This window comes from Onychostruthus taczanowskii, unplaced genomic scaffold, assembly GCF_017590055.1.
Source record: "Onychostruthus taczanowskii isolate IOZ18803 unplaced genomic scaffold, ASM1759005v1 scaffold61, whole genome shotgun sequence".
Classification (NCBI taxonomy): domain Eukaryota; kingdom Metazoa; phylum Chordata; class Aves; order Passeriformes; family Passeridae; genus Onychostruthus; species Onychostruthus taczanowskii.
The window spans coordinates 3,236,016-3,261,486 of NW_024503790.1; the positions used below are offsets into that span (position 1 = coordinate 3,236,016).

At 47.0% G+C, this 25,471-nt stretch overlaps 2 protein-coding genes across 4 annotated transcripts in view; one reads left to right on the plus strand and one right to left on the minus strand.

The window, feature by feature from the left end:
• CAMTA1 (calmodulin binding transcription activator 1) overlaps window positions 1-5,743 on the minus strand; it is a 239,247-nt gene extending 233,504 nt beyond the window's left edge. Inside the window, exons 1-2 of the mRNA XM_041419802.1 lie at window positions 5,654-5,743; window positions 1,976-2,069 (exon numbers count right to left, since the gene is read on the minus strand). Of these exons, the coding sequence (XP_041275736.1) occupies window positions 1,976-2,042 (67 nt within the window). The 5' untranslated portion in view covers window positions 2,043-2,069; window positions 5,654-5,743. The remainder of the gene's footprint in view (window positions 1-1,975; window positions 2,070-5,653) is intronic.
• A 19-nt stretch (window positions 5,744-5,762) lies between these two features.
• DNAJC11 (DnaJ heat shock protein family (Hsp40) member C11) lies at window positions 5,763-24,563 on the plus strand. 3 transcript variants are annotated; one of them, XM_041419805.1, is made up of 16 exons: window positions 5,763-5,897; window positions 9,010-9,139; window positions 11,156-11,229; window positions 12,432-12,533; window positions 16,607-16,735; window positions 17,277-17,399; window positions 18,269-18,342; window positions 19,288-19,477; window positions 20,204-20,289; window positions 20,733-20,849; window positions 21,797-21,952; window positions 22,105-22,174; window positions 22,298-22,355; window positions 22,984-23,126; window positions 23,552-23,681; window positions 24,315-24,563. In XM_041419805.1, exons 1-16 carry the CDS (start codon window positions 5,826-5,828, stop codon window positions 24,338-24,340), a joined length of 1,680 nt encoding a protein of 559 aa, XP_041275739.1. In that variant the 5' UTR covers window positions 5,763-5,825; the 3' UTR covers window positions 24,341-24,563. The 3 variants fall into 3 exon arrangements, with proteins under 3 accessions (XP_041275739.1, XP_041275740.1, XP_041275741.1); XM_041419806.1 differs by lacking the exon at window positions 5,763-5,897 and adding an exon at window positions 5,952-6,078; XM_041419807.1 differs by lacking the exons at window positions 5,763-5,897; window positions 11,156-11,229 and having other exon boundaries at window positions 9,008-9,139.
• The last annotated feature ends 908 nt before the right edge of the window (window positions 24,564-25,471 follow it).

A 25,471-nucleotide genomic window follows, 5' to 3' on the forward strand; every position in this document is an offset into this window, starting at 1 on the left:
CAGAAGCAGCGAGGACTTGGCAGCGCCTGAAGCACAATGCCTGCAGAAGTGATTGTGCTGATGCCAAATCTGCTCCTTTTGGAGCTTTCCAGCCACTGCTGAGCGGACAGCACGTGTTGCAATGCTGGAGCTGGCAACGGCAGTGCTGAGCACAGCTAGTGGCCACTGGCCACCCTAAAGCACCAGCACCATGTGACTGCCCTGAGCCAATGTTTAGCAGCATGAACAGTAAAATAACACATCTATTGAGCCCTCAAAACTGCAGCAAATATTGAAAAGCCTCCCTGTTCCACATTCCACCCGGCCTTGTGGGTGTTGTAGCCACCACTGCTCTGTGCTGGCTGGGCACCAGGGCCCCAAGCAGGGACCAGGAGGAATAAGGAATGGCTACACGACCTGGCTCTGGGGAACCAGCACTCCTGTAGGGACACAGGTCCTGCCAGCACTGGCTGTTCTCCAGTTTTACAGATACAAAGCTCTCCAGACTGATGATGAAGAATTTTGAAACCCAAAGAGTATAAGAGATTCACATCCAAGTTTATGGAAATAGCTGAAAAATACATCAACAGCCTTCATATACACGTATGCAGAAAAACAACTAACAAAAGTATCAGATCTCCAAAATATGGATTGACAACAACAGAAACTTGCTAATTACTATTTTTAGTATCCTTAAATTCTCATCTCTGGTGCTATTAAACTGAAAATTATACAACATTGGATTTGAACTGTAAGACAGCTTATACAAGTTAGGACCATTCCAAAAAAGTCCATCAGCATTTATTCAGCACATATTTTGAACACAGGCAGAGCAAAGAGCTCTGTCCATGACAGGCTCTGTCATATCAGGGCTGGAAGGCTCCAAGCAGACCAAGAGCTCTGGTTGGCCAAATGGCACAAACACCTGAACTACAGGTAATTCCTCCCTGATTGCTGTTTTGAAAACAACATTTCCAGCAGAAATTACATTATATATATCAACCCATCAGACAGTACTGACAAGATGCTCTGTTTGCCCCAGAAACACCCTGTGTCCCACACAGCTGCAGCTGGAGAGAGATGAGAGGCAGGGCAAAAGGCAGATCATCACTGCAAACCTGGAATACTTGCAAGGAGAACATTTGCTTCTGACTTTTGAGGCATTTAAGTCAGCCTGCACAAACAAGCCATGAAAATATCCCAAGGAGAGCTACATGACTAATGAAGATTTTCCTGCTCCCCAGCAGTTGCTTCAGCCACTTCTGCTGCCACTGGATGAGCATAACAAGGCCTTTCTACTGCGTGGTGCTCTGCAGGTATGACTAAATCTGCCTCTTACCTCCCCAAGTCCCCAGGTAGACTATCACGCCTCCATTACAGAGAGAATTCCACAGAATGAAAGAGCCAATAAGAAGTGTTTCCTTTGGGCATCTCAACAGCATTATCACAAAATGCAGTAAGAGGCATCAGAGTATCACAGAGTGGTTCAGCCCTGTCAGTGGCACCTGATTGTAGAACACCCCCAACACTGCAGCCGTGTGCACCTGCCTGGGGGCATGGCCACAGCAGGACAGCCCATGGCTGACTGACCAGCCCTCTGCAGCATGACACTGCCTGCAAATGGACTGGTCCAGTGCAGCTCTCATTTCTGGTTTTGCCCTCAGTACAACCACGGCAGCAGAGGCGTGGAGTAACTGCTAGGCTGGTGGGGCAGGGAGAACTGCAGCACCTGCCAGGCACACATGCAGGGACAGGGTGGAAAGGATGAGTTGTGTGGGTTTTAGATACATAATGATACAACTTTGGGGAAAACCCGAGCAAAGAGAGAGCAGGTCAGGAGTGAGAGGCGGCACTGGGACTTCATGCAAAACAGAGGAGGAGGGAATTCAGAACACTGAGCTCTGGTTTGAGGGGGTGTGCCGTTTGCCTCGTGAGGAAAGGTACCCCACAAAGTCCCACAGGCTCTGAAATGCACTCAATTAGCTGTTCCTTTTACCTTTTTGTTCTACCCAGCATTTCTTCAAGAGCACTGTCATCTCTGGCTTTGGCATCCTACTCATCATCTATGAATTCATGTTGCCGTTTCCTCCCTGAAAGGAAAAATCCCATAGTCAGTCATTTGCTACACAGAGGAAAGGACAAATCTGACAGTATTTTTGCCACTGTTAAAGTTCAAAGACCACCTTGCTTCTTGAGCAGAAAACACTGCAAGCTGTCCTCTGGGCTATGGTGTCATTCAGCCATGATCAATCAGTGTGTGCTCACTCCAGAAACTTACCCCAAATTTACCTGTAAGCAGCTGAAAAGCTGTCAGTGCCTCAGCCCTGTCTGGAGAGAAGGAGCAGGGCAATGACTCGCTCAGACTAAAAAAATTCCCACAACAAGAAGAGAGACTTGTGCCAGGCAAATATCTTTATTTTACTTTAAAACATCCTAAAAGTGTTAATCTATATGAAAGAGAAGCAATACAAGACTGAGAAAGCATGTTTAATGTTAGGGAAGCGTTCACATCACATCAGCCAAATTAAAAATAAGACTAAACACAAGTGTAAAAATCGGAGACAAAAAAAAAATCAATTTTCTCAAAGACATAACGTAAGGGACTCCCACAGGGGCCAGCAAATTCTGGAAGGGAGAAAGAGATTATATTTTATGGGAAGAGATTCAATAAGCATTCTTTTCCCATAAAGCTAGTGATGGAGGATTGTCACTGCTACATAGATATCCCGTGCACATTTCAGGACAACAGTAACAGGAAATCAATAGCACCTTTTATACGTGCAAAGACATTATCTCTCTGGACTCCTAATACTAACAAATGGGGCCAAGAAACACCTTTACTAGAATTTAGCAGTCAGCATTACTCTGGCTGAGAACAGAGGGCAGGATGCTGGTCTACACCCTTAGATTTTTAGATATTTTTTCAAAAGCTAACTCTGCTCAGAGCATCACCCTCGAGTGGTGCCCAGGAGCCCCCAATGACAGTACATCACAAGTGTAACGGTGCTGAGCCCCAGCGCTGTCACCCCATCACAGACATCCCCTCCAGCTGATGCTGTAGTCATTACAGGCAGGAGCTTTGTCAGGGGGTAATTTGACAGCTTTGACAAGCTTGGCTGAATTTATGGCACTTTCTAGTTTTTCCCTCCATTGAGCTGCGATGGAACTAAAGTTAACATTACCAAACCCACTCGGCGAGGGGACAGGTTCCCAGCGCTGAGTCCATGATCACAGTCACTGAGGGAATCTGCTGCACTGGGCCCCTCACAGTGTCCCCTGCCACCCTCGGGGACAGGGAGGGCAGCTCCATCCAGCCACTTGTGAGGGGAGATTCCATGATGAAGGTCTCTGGTATCTCTGGCTCTACCCCAGCAGAGGTGAATCATCCCTAGTGAGGCTACTCACAGCTTACTAGAAAGCACTGAAGCAGCAGCCACGGTGTCACAGGTCAGACAACACATGCCCAGCTAAACCCAGGACCTGAATCCTGGGGACTGCTTCTCTTGCTGCAGGGACTGTGCCCCACACAGCACCACAAAGCCTCCACCTGCAAGTACCAGTGTGGGAAAAGGAATACTGCACCCCAAGCCAAACCTCGGCACGTCGGTAAAGCACAAATGAGTACTTTTCTTTTTTTTCCTTCCTTTTTCTTTTTCACATCAGATTGCTTTTTGCCATTGATGTTACATTTCCTCTGTTATAATGCAGGGTTTTAAAGAGCTCTCTCTACATCCTTAGAAAGCACAGTTCATATTTAGCTCCCTAAACTCGTATTTCTCTCTTCCTATATTTCCCTGCCAAGATGTGACACCTGTGGAACGTTCCCAGAAAATTCCCCTGAATCATCTGTGATGCAAGGGAACAGCAGCCAGCGTTGGCAACAAGCAGCTGGGTCTTTCAGGAAAGCGTCAGATCAATCTGGTGAGGGGAAGGATCCCCAGTAACTCTGTCACTAATCATCCCCAAGGATCACAGAGCTCCCAAATCAGTTAGAAAAAGAGCATAATTACGACAGGACCAAAATCCATGGGAAATAGTGTTACCATGGCAACTGACATCCTCACAACTCTAATCTCCTTTGCATTCTTGCACAGGCTCAATGACTCCTAAACCACGTGGAAAAAAAAAAAAAAAAACAACCCTGTCTAGCAGGTGGGTTCATTGAGGAAAAGCAGTGCTAGAGGTGCTTCCCTGCAGAACAGACCCATTCCACATGGTTTTCAGAAAGGGAGGTTTTGTGCACCTCACTCACCAGGAGTGCAGAGGAGCTGCTATAACATAATCAATACTTCCTTGTTAATACAATTGTATCAGGGGAAAAAAAAAAAAAAACTTATTAAATATTAAAATGTTCCTGGTTTCAAATAAAAGTGATGTGAAGATAAAATCCAAAGCAGACCAGCTGCGTTTTGAAATGGGAATGTGGTTCAGGCTTCACCCTGGGCTACACGGGTGTCAATGAGTGGTTTTTCAAGCACTCCTCTTTACAGACAGCAGTACCCAAAAACCATTCCAGCATCCCCACATGCATATCAGATCCAGCCACTGGGCAACATCCATACATGAGCAGGAAAGGCCGTATTTTTCTTCCTGACAGCCTTATCACAGCATTAATATCCAGTCTTCCACCAGCACGCTTTAAACGAGGTTCACCTTGACAGATCAGCTGGGCAGCCCTTTTGCCAAAATCTCTGAGCTCTGCACACTTTGGGGGCATTTCCCTTCCATTTCAGTCCTGGTCGGGCCTGGGGAGTTAACCCACCACCAGGGAGGGCAGCACAGCGTGAACCCCAGGGCCGTGTTCTCCACGCCAAAAGCCAAAGCAGCGCTATCGATCCAAGGGAAACTGCTCCAGATCTACCGGTGACAAACGAGCACACGCTCTGCCCACGGTGTGCCCCTGCCAGCCGCGCTGTGCCCGCGGCTCTGACATCGCCGAGCTCAGCCGGGCTCGCCTTCGGGTGCCGTGCGGGCAGATCTGCCCCGGGACCCTCCGCTGTACCGGGCTGCCGGACCTCCCCGCTGCCCTCCGCCAGCCCCGCCGGAGCCGGGGAATAGCGACTCACGGAATAGTGACTGGAATAGTGGATGGTGGTGACAGCACGGTTTGGAAATCGCCCTCCGGTTACGGGGAAGAGAGGCCTCGTGGCAGCGTCTGTACCTACAGGTCCCGTCAATGACCGGAGTGAGCGACTGCCCTTTAGGCAGGTACCGAGGGCCCTGCGGCACCGAGACGGGCACCGGGAGAGGAAGCGGGGACAGGCACCGGGAGAGGAACCCGGGACGGGCACCGAGAGAGGAACCCGGGACGGGCACCGGCAGAGGAACCCGGGACGGGCACCGGGAGAGGAACCGGGGACCGGCACCGGGAGAGGAACCCGGGACGGGCACCGGGAGAGGAACCGGGGACGGGCACCGGCGGTCGCGATCTCCCTCCCGCTATCCCCCGGGAGCGGGGCTAACGGAGGCCCTGGGCACCCACGACGCTGCCACAGCGGTCGCTGGAGTACGGAGCGACCGCGCCGGCAAAGACGCGTCAGAGTGCCGGGGCGAAGAACGAGGGGTACGTGGCCGGAGCGGAGCGCGGCAGAGCCGGTCGGTGCCGGTGGGTGCCGGTCCGCACTCCCTCCCTCCCTCTCTCGCTCTCTCCCTGAGTCCCTCCTCCCTCACTCACCCCTCGCCGCCTCCGCCGCCGCCGCCTCCCGGCTCGCGCGCCGCGCACACGCACGCGCACACGCGCGGAGCGGCAAGGAGGGGAGCGGTGCCCGCGCGCGTGCGCGGGAGGTCGGACCGCCGGGCCGCCGGGGGGCGCCGCAGCGCGCGGCGCGGGGTGAGAGGTCGGGACGATGGCGGCGGCCTTGGGCGAGGAGGCGCCGGACAACGAGGACTACTACGGGCTGCTGAACGTGCGCCGTGAGGTGCGGCCGCGGGGCCGCGCGGGGCCGGGCGGGGCGAGGCGAGGCGAGGCGAGGCCCTCGTGTGCGCCCGGCGGGAGCGCCGCCCCTGCGGCGTGTCCTCCGCCCGGGCCGGGCTGCTGCCGGCGGCGGCGGGGCGGGAGAGCTCGGCCCGGGCCGCGGAGCTCCCGGTTGAGCGAGACGGGTGAGCGCCCGCTGAGGCGTGAAATGCGTGCTTTGCTCCGAATCGCGGCGGTTTGGGCGCTCCCGATGCAACTGCGCTCACGCGGGGCGCACCCGCGTCCCTCGGGCACGGCTGTGGAAGCTTCCCGAGCGTTTCCAGTTTGGAAACAGCCAGGGGTTTTTTTGCAAAACGTTTTTCCCTCCAAAAAAAGGAGGCTCGAGAATCCTTGATTTCGCTTTTAAGAATTTGTTACGCCGGAACAGTTTGGAACTTATTGGGAGATAACTGCTTTTTTTATAGTAATTATTAGGTAGATCTACAAAGATCTGGATGTAGGAACTGTGCTGTAGGTTGTTTCAGCGAGTGCAGCTGCAATATAGCTCTGTTATATGTGTTTGTGCATAAATATGTATAAAAAGCCCATCAAGTCCATCAGCCTGGGTGTGGCCATTGAGCTGGACAAGGCTCGTACAGAACCACCACTGCTGCGTGCAATAGGATATCCAGACTTGGAAGCCATTCAGCCTGATAGCTTGGAAGAATTCCCTTTGGAACTCCTGTCAGTCCCTGAGCTGCTGGGACAGTCTCCTGTGCCTCATGTGTAGGAATTGGCTGCATTCCTGAAGGAACAGCGTGTGGTGGTCACACTGTTTGCAGAACTCCCTGATGCTGAGCTCCTTTTAAAAAAAATTTCAAGCCCTCATCGGGTTTAAAGCCGGCACGGCCATGCTTGTACATTCCTTGGGAGCTTTCGTAATTCCCCTCCAAAACGTCAGCAGCGTGCAGAGGTTAAAACAGAGAGGTGGGAACCACGCAGGGGTTGTGACTGCTGGGGAAAGTTTAATGGTTAACTTAGCCAGGCTTCCAGAGCAGGACATTCAGGTTTTGTACAGCGGGGAGCTGGAAACTGAATTAAAGGGGTCTGCAAAGGAGTAATTCCAACAGAGAGGAGTGGGTGCTTTGTTAATTGCCCTTTGCTAATTATTTTTAGTAGTATTGTCCTCTAGTGGATATGGTGAACAGCATGTCTGGGTGCTGAGCACAGTGATGTGGCAGCTGAGCTTGGAGCTGCAGGGATCCCATGGAGGATCCTGTGAGCAGGAATTGCTCTGTGTGTGTGAATGATTCATCTTTTAGACATGTTAGTCTGCTAAAAACGTGGTGCTGTGTTTGAGACCTTAAATGAGGCCTTTTAATGTTGACCAGTGTTTTGGTAATAAAAATGTAGCTTACATGCTGTTATTTGTGACTGCATTTCCTGGCAGTCTGAAAACGATGTCAGGGTTTCTTTAGTGGTTTTGAAGAGACTGTTGCTCATGGAATATTGAACCAATGACCCAAACTACTCAGTGATGATGAAATGCCCAATCTAACATTTTATTGAACATGGCATTTATGAAAAATGAACCTGCTCATTTCTATTATATAATCAATAGCACATTAAACCATTTATCATTAATTTGATTTAAAAATGCCATTTTGCGCCTATATGTTCCCCTGCCTTCCTCGTCGAGTTTAAATTTGATATCTGAGAAAGCACAAGATAGTAAAAAGAAATAAGCTAATTGTAGATGTCCTTACTGTCTTGGGACCAGCAAGTTTGGCAGCTCCCCTTTTGCTGCATCATTTGAAAACATTAACAAACAACAATACAGCGTGCAGAAAAAACATTCTGATCTGTCCTCAAATCTGAACGGATTCCTGGCCCTCCTTGCCACAGGTGGTAAAAAAGATGTCACTTCAAGAAATTATTTCCCCAGTGAAAGCTAGGAACCTGTGACAGCTTTGCTTCTTGAAAGGTGTTAACAGTAAATGGAATTTGTGTCTGTAAATCCACTCCTGTCTGAGTGCCCCCCTCACTGACTGCACTGGGTCCTGACTGTGGCAGCCCCTGGGGACAGCCTGGACCATCAGGTTTTGGTTATTTTACTCTGGATGTTCCTCCTGGAATGGCTTCCTGTGCCCAGGAACTGGTTCTTGCCTGGACAGTTTGGGAACTGGATGGTTGGGCTCTTTCAAGCTCTGCCTCGGGGAAGTTCTGGCTGATTTTAGCAACTGCACTTCTGAAAAGCAGGTGTTAAGCAATCTCCAAGGAATGGGCAGGAAGGAACTGCAATGCAAGGCATGTAGCAGGGTGAGGTGAGAGAGGGGAGGTTACCAAGACTCTCTGGAGTCCAAAAATAACATTGCTGGGAGATGATAATGGAAGGAGCAGGGGTTTTTCCCTATTGATTCTGAAAGAGCCATCCATGTCCTTGGAAGGAGGCCAGGTGCCATCTGAGGTCCCAGAGTGGTTTCAGTAAAGGACAAGGCAGGTTCATTCTTGATGCTTTTGGTGGCACACTGTTCTCATGGTTCTCTGTCTGTGCCTTTGTTGGACAGATGATGCACCTTCCATCTTCACAGCACAACTGCTGGGGAGCAGAATGGGGAGCACAAGGCAGGTGCTGGGATGAGAGCAGAACCATGGGTTTACATTTCTTACCTTTACAGCTGTGGAAAGTCTGTGCTTTTGGAAAGTTACAATGTCCCCTTGAGGGTTAAGATTGAAATATGAGTAGAATTTGTTGTAGATCTCTGGATTTATGTATTTTCATCTGAGATGACTTTGCTTTTTCCTGCTCTTCTGATTTGGAGGGGATAGTAGTTGCCTAATACAACTAAAGTCTGAACATGAGTGGTGGGGTTTTACATAATTTTTTATACCTAGGTATGCACTGATGAGCTATTGAGGTCCCTTGTTGCACTATAGATAACGTGGACAATCCTGGTGTGATAATTGAATATTTTATTAACTTATGTCGTGAAGCAATAATGCATTCTTGATTTCGGTCCAAAGTAGTGCAGTGTAACAGCAGACAGACTTCCCTCTCAGGACTGATCTTGAGAGTGGCCTTTTGGAAATGGCATTGGCTGTCCTTGAGTAGATTGTTGGTGGTTTCTGTTCCACAGGCCTCCCAGGAGGAGCTGAAGGCCGCGTACCGCCGGCTGTGCATGCTGTACCACCCCGACAAGCACCGCGACCCCGAGCTCAAAGCCCAGGCTGAGCGCCTCTTCAACCTTGTCCACCAAGCGTATGAAGGTCAGGGGGAGGCTGGGCTTTGCAGGGGGGTTCTGGGGGAGCTGTGTCTTCGTGCTTTTTGGAGCTGTTTGTTACTACAAAGTAATAATTCGGTTTGCTGGTGCTTACCAATGCTGTTTCCTGCTTCTGTACCGTAAGTCAGAGAAATGCCATATGAATGCTGCAGGGAATGAGATGTGGAGTGTCTGTCTTACCTCCTGCATGTTGTAAATGATCTTCTCATCACTTCCCTTACTTCTGAAGACCTCTTCCATAGGAGAATAAAGGCTGAAAAGCTTCAATAGAGATATAATTTCATATTGCACTGATGCATCCCTGGCTTGTGTTCCCTGTCACCTGGTCTCCATTTCTAGCAAGTTCTTCTATATGCTCTGACTGAGAGGAGGACAACTGATTCATAGCAGTTAGTTTATTTTTGTGCCAAAGCCCTTTCCAAATACTCTGAATTAAACTGAAATTTACTTTAATCCTTTTGTGCAAGTTGCACCTGGAGTGCAGATGGATTAGAATGGTAGGAGTCATCCATGTTACAGACCTGGTGCACCCAGTAATGGAGCTAAAGAGAAACTAAAGCAAAATGCTGAATAAATATTCCCCTATTCAACCTCAAATATGAGTGACTATTTTTTGCACCCCTGGTTTTGACTGATAAGCATTTGTTCCTTCCAGTTGAACTTGAGCATGTGTGGAGTCTTTCCTGTTGTCCCTAGGCTGGGTGCTGGGACATGTGGAAGGTTTTGCTGGGAGAGCAGGGAATGTCTGACCTTGATGACGTGCAGAACAAAAAGTCCTAATGCTTCAATAATTTCATTTTAGTGTGGTGAGTGGCCTTACATTAGAGGCAGCAGCTTCCCTTTGAATATTCTGGCTGCTCTTGGCTCTGCCTTGCAATGAACATGGAAGTTGGTGCTTGTTTAGTACCAAATGTGAGTGTAGTATGTTACAAGCAAAAATTTTGACATCTTGGAAATGAGCCACTCCGCCTCCTCTCTATTTTCTCTTTCTTCTCTTCCACCTCTTAGTATCACACAACAAAAGATTCATTTTATCAGAATTCATAAAAAGCAATGTCTGCCTGTGACATTTAACAAGTCCAATAATATTCCACTAGTTCAGACCAAAACTCAATTACCAGTATAAGCCTCTTTTTGCCTTACTATACTCCCCCAGCTCCCTGGGGACACATCAGTTATCCCACAGCCTCAAGAAATACATGATCATGATAAAGCTGGTCTTAGAACCCTGGAGGAGGAAATAGCAATGATTTTTTTATTTACTTTTTTTACAGAAAGATGTGTTTAGGAGCTTATGCATTTAAATATGCCTTACCCTTTAGATACTGTTCCTAATTCTGTGCCTAGTCTTTTTCTAAAGTAACTATTCTGCAGTCTCCTGTTGTGTTTTGTGTTGTCCATTGTGTTGGGTGGCATTTTGGGAGGTTAAATTCTACGTACACCTTTGCTATTATCCTTTACTGATGTTTGGTAAGGTGTGAACTGCCTTGTGGAAATTGCTTTGTTGGTGCTTGGCAGGTACCATGTGTGGGGACTAGGTGGGAAAGGATCAGTGGACATGGCTGGTGAGGAAGATCAAAGGAAGAGCCACAGAGCTTTGAACGCCAGATAGAGCTGGATGGCAATCCCAGGAAGGGCCCAGGGACTGCTCTGGCCAAATTGTTCATAATCTCCATCTTTGTTAGAGGGCTTGTGTCACCTTCAAAGAATGCAGTGTTAGAAACCCCCCTTCACATTCACTCAGGCTGCATGTCTCTTGTGTTCTTTCCACTTTCTTGTTTTAGGAAAAGAAGAAGAAAAAAATTTGATTTGTTGTGGGGAAAAGTCAGTATGTCTTCTTAATAAAGCATCTGGAAACATCAAAGGAGTTAATGTGCAGCTGTAGAACAAAATGTTTCTAGGATCTGTGCTTGAATTCCAGATATCATGTGTGTTTCGGTCTGAAATCGGAGGAGAAGACCAAAAACTGAGTTCTCTCCTCTCTTTTGGTTTCAATTTACAGTGCTTAGTGATCCACAGACCAGAGCCATCTATGACATATATGGGAGGAGAGGACTGGAGATGGAAGGCTGGGAGGTGAGAGAAATTGAGCACGTTATGGCCAGTGGCCTTGACTAAGCCCACCTTTATCTGCCATGCTTCTGTCAGCTGCACTGACACCTGGCTGGTAATAAATGCCTCTTGGTTTGAAGGCATCCTTGCTTAGTTATTTCTGTCTCTCTCTCTGTCCCTGCTGGAACACCATGATGGATTTTCAAAGAACCCTTTGGTTTTGCACTTGACAGGAGAACAATAAACCTGACGTTCAGAGTTCCCTGGAAGGATATTACCATGACAGGCAACATCTTTATCTGAGATAATGTGTCATTATTGTCCATCTAGTCCCATCTTTTTCATCCAAAACTTGTTTTTTTTCAGCATCAACTAGCTTCTGAGTTTGAAATTACTTTTTCTTCCTGGGCTTTTTGTGGTGGGGTGGGGTTTTTTGTGTTTTTGTTTTGGTTTAGTTTTGGTTATGGGTTTGGAAACAGAACTTGTCCGTTCATGCCTGTCCAGCTCTTGTGTCCCTTGCTAGCCTCTGCCAGCCCTAGCTGATTGCACTGTGCTGCTTGAAGCAGAATCCTGTGGTATTGGGCCAGGTCAGCACCAAGGTCAAACTTGGAGTCAGTTGCTAGAAATGTGGAGCAGATCCAGCATGTAACAGATACTTTGAAAACCAGATTTTTTTTAACTGCTTTTGGCAGACTTGATCTTATTTTGAAGAGCCAGATCCAATACTCTTTCTATCCATTCCAAAACTGGTATAAAACCCTCATTCCCTGACCCATGTCAGGTGAGCAGCTGTGAACCAGCATAGCCTAAAATTACACAACTCTCACAGAAACAATTTACCTCAGGCCAGAGGTAAATTCACTTATTTTCATTTTTGTGTCCACAGCTGGTAGAGCGGTTAATGGATCGCTGAGGGTAACAACTGCACTGCAGTGTCTTGTAGTTGTGGTTGGACAGCTCTTTGCCCTGGTTTTGTCAAGGGAATGGAAATAACAAAACCATTTTCCCTTCTCTCAAGGCATGGGGTTTTCTCTCATGCCTGCCCTTTGATCTGGCCCAGGTGCTTTGTTCCAAACTCTGACTACTGAAATTGTTGCAGGGTGGCTTTCAGCAGCTGGGGCAGGGTGTTAGTGCATCCTGCACCCAAGGCCTCTGAACCCCAGCACTGCAATGCCCTGAGCAGCCTCTGTCTGGTAATTGTTTGGTTTTCATTTCTTTTTGAGCAGGTTGTGGAACGAAAGAGAACTGCAGCTGAAATCAGGGAAGAATTTGAGCGTTTGCAGAGAGAGAGGGAAGAGAGGAGACTGCAGCAGCGAACTAATCCAAAGGTAAGCAAAGACTTAATCCTGGTCTCAAGAGTGGGTCTGGGGTCTGCAATTATCACCAGTGTGCAGGGTGAGCTGAGCCTAGGTGAGGGCCTGTAGGAAAGAGCCCCTCAGGTGTCTACACTTGCTGCATGACTTTCTGTCTTTTGCATATGCAGTTTCTCTGTATAATATAGGGCAAACAGCTCATTCTTTGAATAATCCCTTACTGAATGTTCTTCTTTTCTTAGCAAAACGTGTTGAGACAAAATACCTTTTTCAGCAATTTTCAGAAAATAGACCTAACACTGAAATATTTATGATTTCTTTCCAAGTTTATTAAATAAAATGTAACTCGCTGCAGCTACCTGACAGGTTTTCCCTTTGGCATTGCTGCAGTGTCACAACAATGCAGGGAGCTGTTCAAATGCACCTTGAAACCAGCAACAAATCTGAGGCATCCCTAAGCCAGCTGGGCAGCAGCACAGTGAGCAAAGTCAATCTGAACAGGGTTGGGGGTCTGCCAGTGTCACAGTTAGTGCCTGTTTTTAGAAAGAGTGATTGTGCCCTCAGGATGAGAATGATCCTGGATGCTGTTCCCATCTTAGTCTGTTTGAGCAGCAGACTCTGACCCCAAGTGACTCACCTCAGCTAACCCTGGCTGGTCAGAGGTGCTCAGGAATACCTTTGGGATGGCAGGGAGAGATGGACTTGGCAATTATGGCAATTGGCCATAGCTCAGATGGATCAGTGTCTTTGCTGGCTCTTGGCTTGATGAGTGTGAGGCAAACCTGGGGTTTGTCAGGGTGGTCCCTGGCTGAAGTTTCAAAGCTTGTTGAATCACAAAAATCTTGGTTCTTAAGCAATGACTAACATTATCCAGGAGCTGCGTTTACTATTAACTAGATGCATTCATACATTAGTGTAAAATCACATTCTTCTGAGTGGACAGATGGGGGATTGCAGTGGTGCTTAGGACTGGATCTTCAGGAAAACATCTATCTAAGCAGAGCTGTAATATTTTGAGACATTCACCTTGGCACCTTTGGATCTGCACTGCTCTTAGCAAAGCAATTGGGCTGTACAGATCTCCAGGCTGTGGGTAGTTTATAGACACTAAGAACTGGTTTGTACTAGAAGGGTAAACAAGCATAAAGTGTTGTGTGAGTATCTGTTGACAGCTTTATTCCAGGCAGGAAGGGATTTCTGTGTGCCACAAGCCAGGCAGGGCAAGCTATCCCTGCTGGAGGTGCGGGTGAGTGGGGTCAGAGAGATGTTTTCAGAGAGGGCATGGTTATCTCCCACTCTGCTGCTCCCTGCTTCAGGAATGTGACATTTTCCCTGGGCGCCTCGCCGTGGCTGCGAGCTGCACTGTGAGCCTCAGCCTGTGTCCTGGGATAAAATTAGCCATCTGGGTGTTTACAGCAATTGCAGGCTGGCAGCCCATGGAAATGCCTCTCCAGGCAGTGTTCCCGTGGAATTGGGGAGCACAGCTGTGATCATTTCATACACGAGCACAAGTTATTTTAAAATTTCCAACATTTTGTCGGTTCTATAAAACAGTTTCACAAAAATAAAGCATTTTAACCAGAAATGTTGAGCAATAACCAGATGTAGGCAATTTGGAGGGTTGAAATTGAGTCTCCTAGTTGCTTTTAGAGCTTTGTTTTTTACTTTCAAAGATGTGCAGAAGGGTTGAAAAGTTCATTACTAGGTTTAAGAAGAACCACTTTCTGTTAGGAGAAATTAAATCCAGTTATTTTCCTGCTGTGGAAGGTCAATATGTAAGGAACACAGGTCCCTCAAGGCAAAGCCTGGCACAACTTCCAGGTATCACCTTCCTGAAGGTAAATCCCTAAATAAAAAGTAAGGAGGAAGTATATTTTCCTCTAGCACATCTACGAGTTCCATCAGTGAAGCCTGTTCCCTTTTCACAGGCTGACAAATAAAGGTGATGTGAAAAGCTAATCCTAGCTCTGATGGTTCCATAGTGCCACTCCTGTTTCCTGCCTTGCTGAGATGCTGCTCTGTGCAGCACAGTGTGGGCACCACTGATTCCTGACAGGCATTGCAGCTCTCTCCTTCCATGCTGCCCTTCCATGGGGAGAGCTCTTCCATGGCTGGAGCAGGTGGCTGATGGGAGCTGGAGCAGCAGCAGTCCCCTCCATTATCCGGAGGCATAGGGGTGCTCTTGTTCTCTGGGAATATTTTTAACTTTACCATCTGCTGCTTTTCCTGTGCTTGTGCCTGAACCAGTTTCCTTGCCAGGATCCACAGACCTCCGAGGGTGACTTCACCTGCTTGGCAGGAGGTGGAGGGTCTGCCCAGGGTCCACCTCTCACCTCAGGGAAAGGCAGAAGAGCAGGAGCTCTGCTGGGGAACAGGGAGACACTGCTTTTCTCTGAACAGATCTTGTGGATTTTCATGGAGAGGTTCAGGTGTTTTTCCCTTAGGAGGAATATTTGCTGTACAATTAATACATGTAAAAAAGGAAATCCTAGTATTTTGAGTGTGTTTTAGAGAAAGGAGGTGCAATGACTTTCAGGAATGCATGTGGATCTTGGTGCATCTTTCCAAAGGGTGCAGCATTGTGGCACCAATAAGCCAAATACACCAAGAGTGTCTCCACATGGGTGTTTGCTAGCACAGGACTGAGCCCTTCCAGGGTGGTTAGAGGTTTTCCATTGCTTCCCTCTTCTTTTGGCCTTGTTTCAAGGAACAGAATGGCATAGGAGAGGGCTGAAACTGGAGAAGCTGGGTCTGCAGTCACTTGAAGGTGACTTTGCAGATGGTTTCTGAAAGTGCAGAAAGGGCAGAAGCTGGTTGTTGGTGAACAATGAATGTAATTGCTCTGAAATTCAGCAGCTGCCAGGGGTGGTTAGTAAACAGCTGGGGCACAGCCCCTCTTCCAGGGTTCAACTGGAAATAACCACACCTTTCAGTTTTAAAATATTTATCCAATTCTTGCTTCATAAGTAATCAGAAAATGAACACTGAGAAGAGGCTGGGAATCTCCACAGCAAATAGATAGCCTAGGAGCCCAGGCAGAGAAAAGGTTTCAGTCCTGTCAGACTCTGCAGTTCTTCTTTTATTTACAGTCTAGCATTTGATTAGAGTGGAGCAATCAGGGAAAAATCCTCCCTCAGACTGAAATAGGATTTATTCCAGCCATGCTGGGCCTTAGTGTGGATGGGGTTTGTAGCTACCCAGCTATTGAGTTCCCATATAGAAGCTGCTCAGAGTTCAGTCTGTGCTTGTGCACAGAGGGGGGTTTTTATTGCAATCCGTATGTTTTATAGGAGCTGGGATCCTGTCAGATGGGTCCATAGGGAAGGTTTCCAATGCCTCTTGAAGTTATATGACCCAGACAAGTACCTAATTGTGCTCTTTTCAAAGAAACACACTCTTGTAGTTAGGCTGAGGGAGCACAGCAGCAGGTAGCCAGACTATTGTGCTGTGGCCTAGTTTTTTGTAGGAATAAGTTTTTCTATGGTCTAAGAAATGAAATATTTACCACTTGCTAAAAGTATGTCTTTGTTAAGCCTTCCTTCTGATCACAAAATATAAATTAGAAAAATAAATCAAAATATTGTACTAACAAGGTCAATTGCATGTGAATGATACAGTTCAGTATTAAGTTGGTTTAGGTAACTCATAAGAAGAAGCCTGTAGAGGTTTTCTGACCAAGTTCCATTGAAGAAGATCAATTTCTAGAATATATTATTTCAACTTTTAAATACTGACAGAGCACAGTCCTTTGTGGGGAAAGAAGAAACCTGCTGTGTAAAGGTATTCTACCTCCTTCTGTAATGTGTCACAATAGAAAAATTACCTTCTGGGATTGCAAGCTGAGTTTGTGCTGAAAAACTGCCTTTTCTCCAGTCTGTTTGATGATTTGTGTTGCTGTTTTGAAATATTGTAATCATTCACTTTTGCTTTGTGCATTAGGAAATGCATTTTAGAGCGGTAAAAGTAATTGCAGAACAATGGAAAGCTGCACAAAAATGTAATCATACACAGGGATGGTTCAGCCACTCGTTCTGTGTACGCCAGATGTTTGCTAATGCTAAATGCCTGTTTCACTTGTCATCCCTCAGGGAACAATCAGTGTGGGAATAGATGCCACTGACCTGTTTGATCGCTATGACGAGGAGTATGAAGATGTGCCTGGGAGCAGCTTTCCCCAGATTGAGATAAACAAAATGCACATATCCCAGTCCATCGAGGTGAGGAGGGTGAATGCAGCACCTCAGAACACACAGCTCCTGGCTCTCAGCAGGGTTTGGGGGGGACACAGTGGCCAGCACAGGTGGGAAGAGGCAGTTTGGGGCCAGCACAATGGTGGGTTGGCTCTGTAGCCTTTGGGCATCTGGTCTGGGGGCTGCACTGGTCCTGCCCTCCTGCCAGTGGAGATGGTCAGTGCCCAGTTTTCACTGAATGGGATGTGTTCATCAAGCAGCTGGCACCCAGTCCTGAGGATGTGCATAAGGAAAAGGATGGGAAGCATTTCCTCTTTCAGAGAGTTGTAGAAATGTAGTCTGCTAGAGAGATGAGAATGGTTTACAGCTCAAGGTCAGGACTTCAAGGTGGTACATTACAGGTGTCACAAGTGTCTGGTACTGTAAGAATTATCTGACTTTTTGCCATGCTTGATGTTTGACTACAGAACCATTTACACTCTGCAGTGGTGATTATGTCCTTGCAGAGCATGCACTAAATGTGTGAACTGGGATCAGAGTTACTTGAAACAATATATTCCTTTTTCAGGCACCCCTGACTTCCACAGATACAGCAATACTGTCTGGTAACCTTTCCACCCAGAATGGGAATGGAGGGGGATCAATTAATCTTGCACTGAGACGAGTGACATCTGCCAAGGGCTGGGGAGAGGTAAGAATACACCTGTTACACAGTTTTATATTCAATCTATTACCTGGTGTTCTACTTTTTGGGGGAACTTTAGCTGTGGTTCATCTCTCATTTTCTGTGTTCTGTAAAATGTAGAAAAATTAATTCTTAAAGGAATTTGAGACAAAGGGAATACCAAACCTTGTTTTTTTCTTATTTTTCTCCCCTTTCCATTTGGCCGTGCAATTTGTACTTTTACCTGTGCAGACAGAATTATTACCTGATGTCTCTGGTCTTTCTGAAGGCACAGTGCTGTGAGCAGGCTTCTTAGGGCAGTGTGATAGTTGGCCTTTGCTTCCAAAACTGCTTTGCTTGCCTGGGAAGAAGTTATGGGGGAAATAGTTTGACTCCCCCGCAGCAGATCTGGTCTGAGCAGCTGGAAGGTCCCATGTTGCACCTGCAAGCTGGGCTGTGTTTGAGGTGCTCATGGCATCACTGGTACAGCTGGCAGCTGCCTGTGCCTTCCTTCGTGCACACGAGCTCCTGCTAGCCTGCTTCCTCAGCTTGGGAGAGTGAGAGTCTTCCTCTTGTTTGACATTCACACACTGGAGGCTTTTGATTTCCATAAGGATTTTTGTGAGAGTTTTCTCCACGTTCCCTGGAGTGACCAAAGCAGGTGCCAGTAGCAGTCACCTGTAGCTTTACAAAACTGGCTTTGTTTTACTCTTGAGCTCCAACTCAGCAAGACACCTTTTCTTCTTCTGGATGCAAAGCTGAAGAAAAGGGAGAGTGCTGAAAGAGGGGGTAAATGTTACTCAGATGTGTAAAACAGCTGTGACAAACCTGATGCTCGTGCCATACTTTGTCACTATTGTTTTCTTCTAACACCCTGGCACTGTGTATTCCAACAGCTGGAGTTTGGAGCTGGAGACCTTCATGGACCTCTCTTCGGGCTGAAGATATTTCGTAATCTTACACCAAGATGGTAAATATTAGCAAAATGGCCTAGTGGTTAATATCCCACAATAAGGAGCTCAATGACTTGAATTCTCTTCCACATTAATTTTGGATTCATTTTCTGTCCTACAAAATAAGGTATTTTCACTTTAGTGTTAAGGTCATACTTGTATTGTCAAAATGCCTGCATTCTTTCTGGGTATTGGTGCCCTCCCTTTTCATATTTCCATTTTAAGGAAGGTCTGTGTTCCACACCCTTAGATTTGTACTTGATCCTGTCATGATTCATCATACTTGAGGCAGAGCAACAGAAGTTTGCTCTGGGAACAGAACAAAAAATGGGGAACTGTTCTGTGGCTTCCATGTGTGAGAGGAAGTTTCTGACAGCAAAACAGGCGATGATGTCACATAATTTAGGAAAATAATGCCAAATTTGCCACTAGTATCATGTCTGTTCACAAATGAATAGAAGTCTCGAGAATACAAGGTAAGGCCTATGATTGGAGCCACATGTCAGAACATCACAGGAGCTTGTGCAGGTTCCTTCTGTTTACATTTTCAAATTTAGTGCATCTGCCATTCCTCAGAGCTTGCACAGGATTCTTGTTCTCCAGAGAGTACTTTAGCACTGGTTTTAGAGCTGATGCTCAGGGATTATTAGATAGCAGGGCTGCTCTGTGCCAACAGCCCAGTGTGCTGTTCTGCAGAGACAGGATGTTACCTGCACAGGGCAGGAAGGGGAAGGCTGGGTGCCTGGGCACAGACCATAAACCAGGGCACAGCCTGCTCTCCTGGGCACTGCTGTGCTCAGGGCAGTCTGAATTCATTTTTACTTTTCCCTGAAAACCTCAATCATCACGCTTTTTGCAGGATGCTCTCTGGGCACTCAGTAAACTTCCTGAGCAATAAAGACTCTGAGGCCACTTGTGGGCTTGTATTTTTTTCACTAATAAATTTTTCCTCATTTTTGTAGTTTCATCACCACAAACTGTGCCCTGCAGTTCTCGTCCCGCGGGGTCCGCCCCGGCCTCACCACGGTCCTGGCCCGCAACCTGGACAAGAACACCATGGGCTACCTGCAGTGGAGGTGGGGCATCCAGTCAGCCATGAACACCAGTATTGTCAGGGACACCAAAACCAGCCACCTCACTGTGGCAATGCAGGTGAGAGCCACAGCTGTTGGTGAGTTGTTTGCGAGGACAAGGGAAGAGATGAATCTGACTCCGTGTTTCTTAGAAGGCTGATTTATTATATTATGATATTGTGTTATATTGAAGAATGCTACACTAAAAAGAATAAAGAAAATAATACATCAGAAGGCTAGGAAAGGAATGAATAATAAAAACCCGTGACAGAGCAGAGAGTCCAACACAGCTGGACTGGGATTGGTCATTGAGTTAAAACAATCCACATTGAACCAATCAAAGATGCACCTGTTGGTAAACAATCTCCAGACCACATTCCAAAGCAATCAGATAATTATTGTTTACATTTCTTTTCTGAGGCTTCTCAGCTTCTCAGGAGAAAAATCCTGGCCAGGGGATTTTTCATAAAATATCACAGTGACACCCAGGCAGCACAGTGGTCCTCCCTCGTGGGAGAGAGCAGCCTCACCTTCCTGGCCCAGCAGTGTTTTGCCTTGGGATTAGAGGTTAAGGAAGCAATTGGTATATCTTGTGATAGACCTAATATGTTTGGCAGAGCACAGCTCTTGGCATTGTCATAGGTGATGTGGATAAGCTTACAGTAGGGTCAGGACAACATGGACAGCAGAGGTTGTGAGTGGCAAGCACTGCTTTGTGTTCCGTGCTTCAAGGCTGAGAAAGGAATTTGGGGGGCAGCAGTGATCAAGGGTATGTTCTGATACATTTGTGCCTCTTGTGTTTCAGCTGGGAATCCCCCATTCTTTCATGATGGTCAGTTACCAGCATAAGTTTCAGGATGAGGATCAAACACGAGTGAAAGGTTCTCTTAAGTAAGTGCTCAAGAGGGAATTCACATTGCTCACAGCCTGAGGACTCTGTCCTCTCCTGCTGCTGCAGGCCTCCAGGTTCCACACAAACCAAATGCTTCTGTGGCCTTTGGGAGCCTGCTTTTCACTCTTTACATCTGGTAATGGCTGAAGTGAATGTCTTGGAGATTTGGCTCTGTGTGCCTCTGCAGTTATATGGAACTTATAATACTTGTGTATGATATCTCTGTATCATCCCCAATAAGAAAGCCAGAAGTTCTTGTGTACTATTTAGCAAGCTGGGAGGTCTCATCTCACCTTGGAGATACACTGTGAATCTTCCAGATGCCAAGATCTGCTGCAAACGATGCATTTCTATGCTTTACTTGTTTGGGAATTACAGGATTCAGTAAAGAGAAATTCAGGTGTCTTCTCTGTCTTAACAGTTCTTGGTTCTGTCATTCTAGGGTGGGTTTCTTTGGGACCATTGTGGAGTATGGAGCAGAGAGGAAGATCTCCAGACACAGTGTTTTAGGAGCCACTGTCAGCGTTGGTGTTCCTCAAGGAGTGTCCTTGAAAATCAAGTCAGTTCAAGATCTCAACTCTTTATTGCAGAGGCTGACCGTAACCTCCATGATTCTATTTCCAGTATTCAGGTGGGAAGGTCCCAGTCCCAGGTCAATACAGGTGTATTGATACATCACTGGGAGAGGGTGCAGCTGCCCTCAACTCTAATACAAGCTGTAAGCCCATCATAAGCAATGGGTGCTTTCCACTGGTGTGACTCACAGCCTGAGCCACCTGTGTGTGTGTGTGTGCATCAGAATATTCTGAAATACAGCTTACAGTGAGATTTGGAGCACTCTGGTAAGTGAATGGAAGATTTCTGAAAATATTACTAGAGATGGATTCCATGTATATTATGCTCTATACAAGTGAATGCTTGAATTAGGGAATTACCATTACCTAATTCAGGTGATTGCACCATTAACAAGGTGCAGTTCACAGAAGGACAGAGCTCATTAAGTGTCCCTGTGCTGTGGTGCACTTGAACTGGGGCCAGCTACAGGTGGGGTGCTGAAGGGCCCAAAGAATTCAGGCCCAAGGAAACTCATGTTTTCTTAAATAAATATTGTTACAAACATCAGAAAAATATTAATGTACACTTGCCCTGAAGGCCCATGCCAGTGTCATTAGCACAGGCCTTCTCTAGAAGCATTTTCTCTTCTTTCATGAGGATGTTCGTCCCTTTTTCTGTTGAAATTAATGACCAAGCAAATTCTCCTAAGATTAGAAAAAGAACTTTAGAATGGTCAGGTACTGTCACGAGCTGCTACTTCAAAGTCTGGCTCTGGCTGGTGTCAGCTGCCTTTTCTGCCGTTGGCTTTTTCAGTTTCTCAGGCTTTCACATTTTGAGCTCCTCATTCATCTCCCCTTGGTTCATCAGCAAGCACTGCTGCTAAGTGTGCTTCATCAAGCACATCCAGCTCTGCTTTTCCTCTTACCATCCCTCTGCTCTTCTTTGTTGCAGGCTGAATAGGGCCAGCCAGACCTACTTCTTCCCTGTCCATCTAACAGATCAGCTGCTTCCCAGCGCCGTGTTCTATGCCACCGTGGGACCTCTCGTTATCTACTTTGCCATGCACAGGCTGGTCATCAAACCCTACCTCAGGGCACAGAAGGAGAGGTGAGCTTGCACATTCCTGAGGAAGTCTCACTTGGGTTTATTTGTGTGAGGCTGTGGGTCAGTTGTGATTGGGGTGGGTAAGGAGACCCTGCCAGTTTCTGCCTGAATCCCAGCTGTGCATTCCTGATGAGATGTTGCCTTCCTTCTGCCAGAGAGCTGGAGAAGCAGCGGGAGAGCACAGCCAGTGACATCCTACAGAAGAAGCAGGAGGCTGAAGCTGCAGTGAGTCTTTCTTGTAACTCAGACCCCTTAGTGAAAGGAAACTCTTTTCCCTCTGGACCATTCTCCTTTGGCCACAGTGTCTGACCCTGTGTGATTTCTGCTCTGCCACTTGTGTTGTGACAGGTCCGGTTAATGCAGGAGTCAGTCCGAAGAATAATTGAAGCAGAGGAAGCCAGAATGGGTAAATATTGTAATATCATTTACTTGTTCTATAAATTTGGAGATAAGAAGGAACAATGCAAAAGTGTTGTTTCTTCATTCCCACTCCTGATGAAGTGCATTGTAGTTGCTGCTGTGCACGTAGTGGGGGAGCCCCATTATGACTCAGCTCCAGGTGCCTGAGCTTAGGAGGGATCACAGAATATTATCTTGGGACATGGTATGAAGTGGATCAACAGACTGAAGACAACAGTCTGGAATTACCTCTTCTCCAGATATAGGTGTGTCTATAAAAGGTGCAAAAGTTGTAGTCTGAAATTCAGCTTTCACTGATTTCTCCCTTATGTGGTTTGCTCCTGGATCATAATGGGAATCTGATCTCTTATGGTTACTAGCAGTTTTCCACAGAATGTTCCAAAGTGAACTGAAATCCACTTGGACTGTCACATCAGTGTGACACTGAGTCCTGTCACTCCATTCTGGTGCTGAAGGTTGCTAACAAATGCCTAAGTAAAAATGTTGTTCTTTGTTGGGAAGCGTGGGTCCAGGCCAGGAGAATTAAATCTCACTGAAAGCAAGAGAAAATGCTGGGATGGTCTTTTTGTCAGTGGAAGCCTTCCATCACAGTTGTGATTTCCTGGGAAATGCAGGTCTGATTGTAGTGAATGCCTGGTATGGGAAGTTTGTTAACGACAACAGCAGGAAGAACGAGAAGGTGAAGGTCATAGATGTGACTGTGCCTCTGCAGTGCTTGGTGAAGGATTCTAAACTCATCCTTACAGAGGCCTCCAAGGTATGTAGTTGTTCTGTCAAAGCCCAGATTCAGGGACTCAAATGCATGGCCCAGAATTTCATTTGAGCCATGTGGTGTCCTGCAGGGGATCTCTCCAGTTTTCAGGATCAATTCACAGATGCCATTTACCTACCAAGTATTACAAACTTCAAGGAACTTCTGTTTCTTGGGGCTTTTCCAGGGACAGTGGGTGTTACAGACCTTGGGGCTGTACACCAGGAACTTCCCAACCCCCTCGTTTACTTTTATGCACCAAAAACTTGTGGAGATTATTCCCCAGTGTCTCAACTTGCTGGCAGCAAAACTCTTTTTTTTTTTTTTTTTTTTTATGACACCTTGTCCTTGGCAGTAATAAATGTTTTTGGCCAACTGGAGAGCTGTGAAAGTCCATTCCCTGAGCTCAGTCTGTCCTTCTCTGATTCAAGGCTGGGCTGCCAGGCTTCTACGACCCCTGTGTGGGTGAGGAGAAGAGTTTGAAAGTGCTTTATCAGTTCCGAGGAGTTCTGCACCAAGTGATGTCAGCTGACAATGAGGCCCTCAGGATACCAAAGCAATGTAAGTAGCACAGACTGCCCAGCATCTTCCCTGGGGAACCAGTAATGGTTCTACAGACTACTTCAGCTCTGTGGTGAAGCACACAGACCTCGGGTTCAGAACTGAGGTTGTTGGAATGGACTGATCATGACTTGCCTCTGGAGTAAGGCCCAAAAGAACCCAGCAGGAGCTCTACAGCAGTTTGTACCAGCTAGTCTGTATCTCTAGCTGGGGCTGGAAGCAGAGGCCTCCCACAGGTGCCAGTGTCCTTCTGTGCAGTTTGCAGCACTGCGTGGCCATTTGGGGACTAAATTTAATGTATGAAGGCCTGCGTCAGATTTCTTCCTTGTCCCCATTTATCTTACCTGCCAAAATATTTTCCCTGCTGTAATAGCTCTGTGAAACTAGTACCTGCTTGTGACAACTTTTACTGGCACTCCTGTGGGTCTGGTGGGTTTGCTCAAGGGCACAGATCTTTGTTTGCTCTAGACCAGCTCCCTGCCCAGTGTGAGCAGCACATCCAACTGACAGAGCTTCCAGAAGTGCATTGGAGGCGTGTTTGAGTTGTGTCTAATTAGCAGCCAGAAGTGTTCCTGCCTGTTTTTGGTACAATGGTGGGCTCCAGCATGTGTCCATTGCTTGTTCTCCTGACAGCTCACAGGATCGATGCCGATGGCTAATCCGGGGAGCACGCATCTCTCACGGTACCTGGGTCAACGGAAACCGCAAAACCTCCCCCGGACGCTGCGAGTTTGAACAGAGACATTTTATTTTTACTGTCTGTACAGCAGGCAGTGTCCTGCTGGTTCTGTTAGGGACAAAAGGACAGACCCTGCTGCTCCAGGCGGCTCCCAGGCAATATCTGAGTTGTGGCTCGGTACCCAATAAAGCAGCGTGACTCTGAGTGCACAGTGCTTTCTGCCGAGGGGCTGAGCCCTGCTCCCAGCTGGCCACGGCCCCTTCCTGCACTCACTCCTCTCTCCTGGCACTCAGCAGGGATGAAGATCTGTTGTTCTCACTTCTCCTGGGGTGGGTAACACACCTTCTTCCTTCTCATGAGGGGAATTTCAGTTCTCTGGCCACCTCCTGGAAGTCCCCTGTGCAAATACTTTTGGAGAGAGGTCAGTGATTGTTTCAATCTCAAATCTGTGTTTGAAATGCACTTGTTAAGAAAAGTATGTGCTTAAGTATGAATGAATTTGCCTTTTGAAGTAACATGGACCTCTTCAGCACCAATCTGTCCAGCTGCTCATTTCCAACGCTGCTCTTCCAGACAAGGACACAGTGTATCATAGTTTTATTAATTCTTCTGCCACCCACAACCATGTATTGTCAAGGATTTCCAGAAAAGAGGAAAGCAAGTGAGGGAGAAGGACAGCAATTAATTTCATTTGATTCTGATGCTGCAACTATCTCTTCACATCTAATTTATTTCTAGTCAAAAATAAATGTAGTTCATAAAGTAAACCATACCAAAGTGAGGGGAGAGGCCAAATGAATGAAGAGCTGAAAATGTAACTCATCTGCTCTTTCTGAAAAGCAGCAGTTATGGCATAGATCCATTGGCTTTATCTTGTCTAGAAGCCCTGCCAGGGATTTCCAGCAGAAGGGCAGTCCTGGGCTGGTGATACAGCAGCTGGAAACAGCACCTTGTAGAATCTGCTACACACTGGGTACATCAGCACAGCTTTTGCAGAGAGACAAGGAATCGTGGTGGCTGTTCCTTGATCATAATTTTGCTCTGGCTGAGTCCAGACCAGCCTTCATTGCTCATGGGTGAGAGCAGAGGGGAAGACATCCGTGTCTTGGCA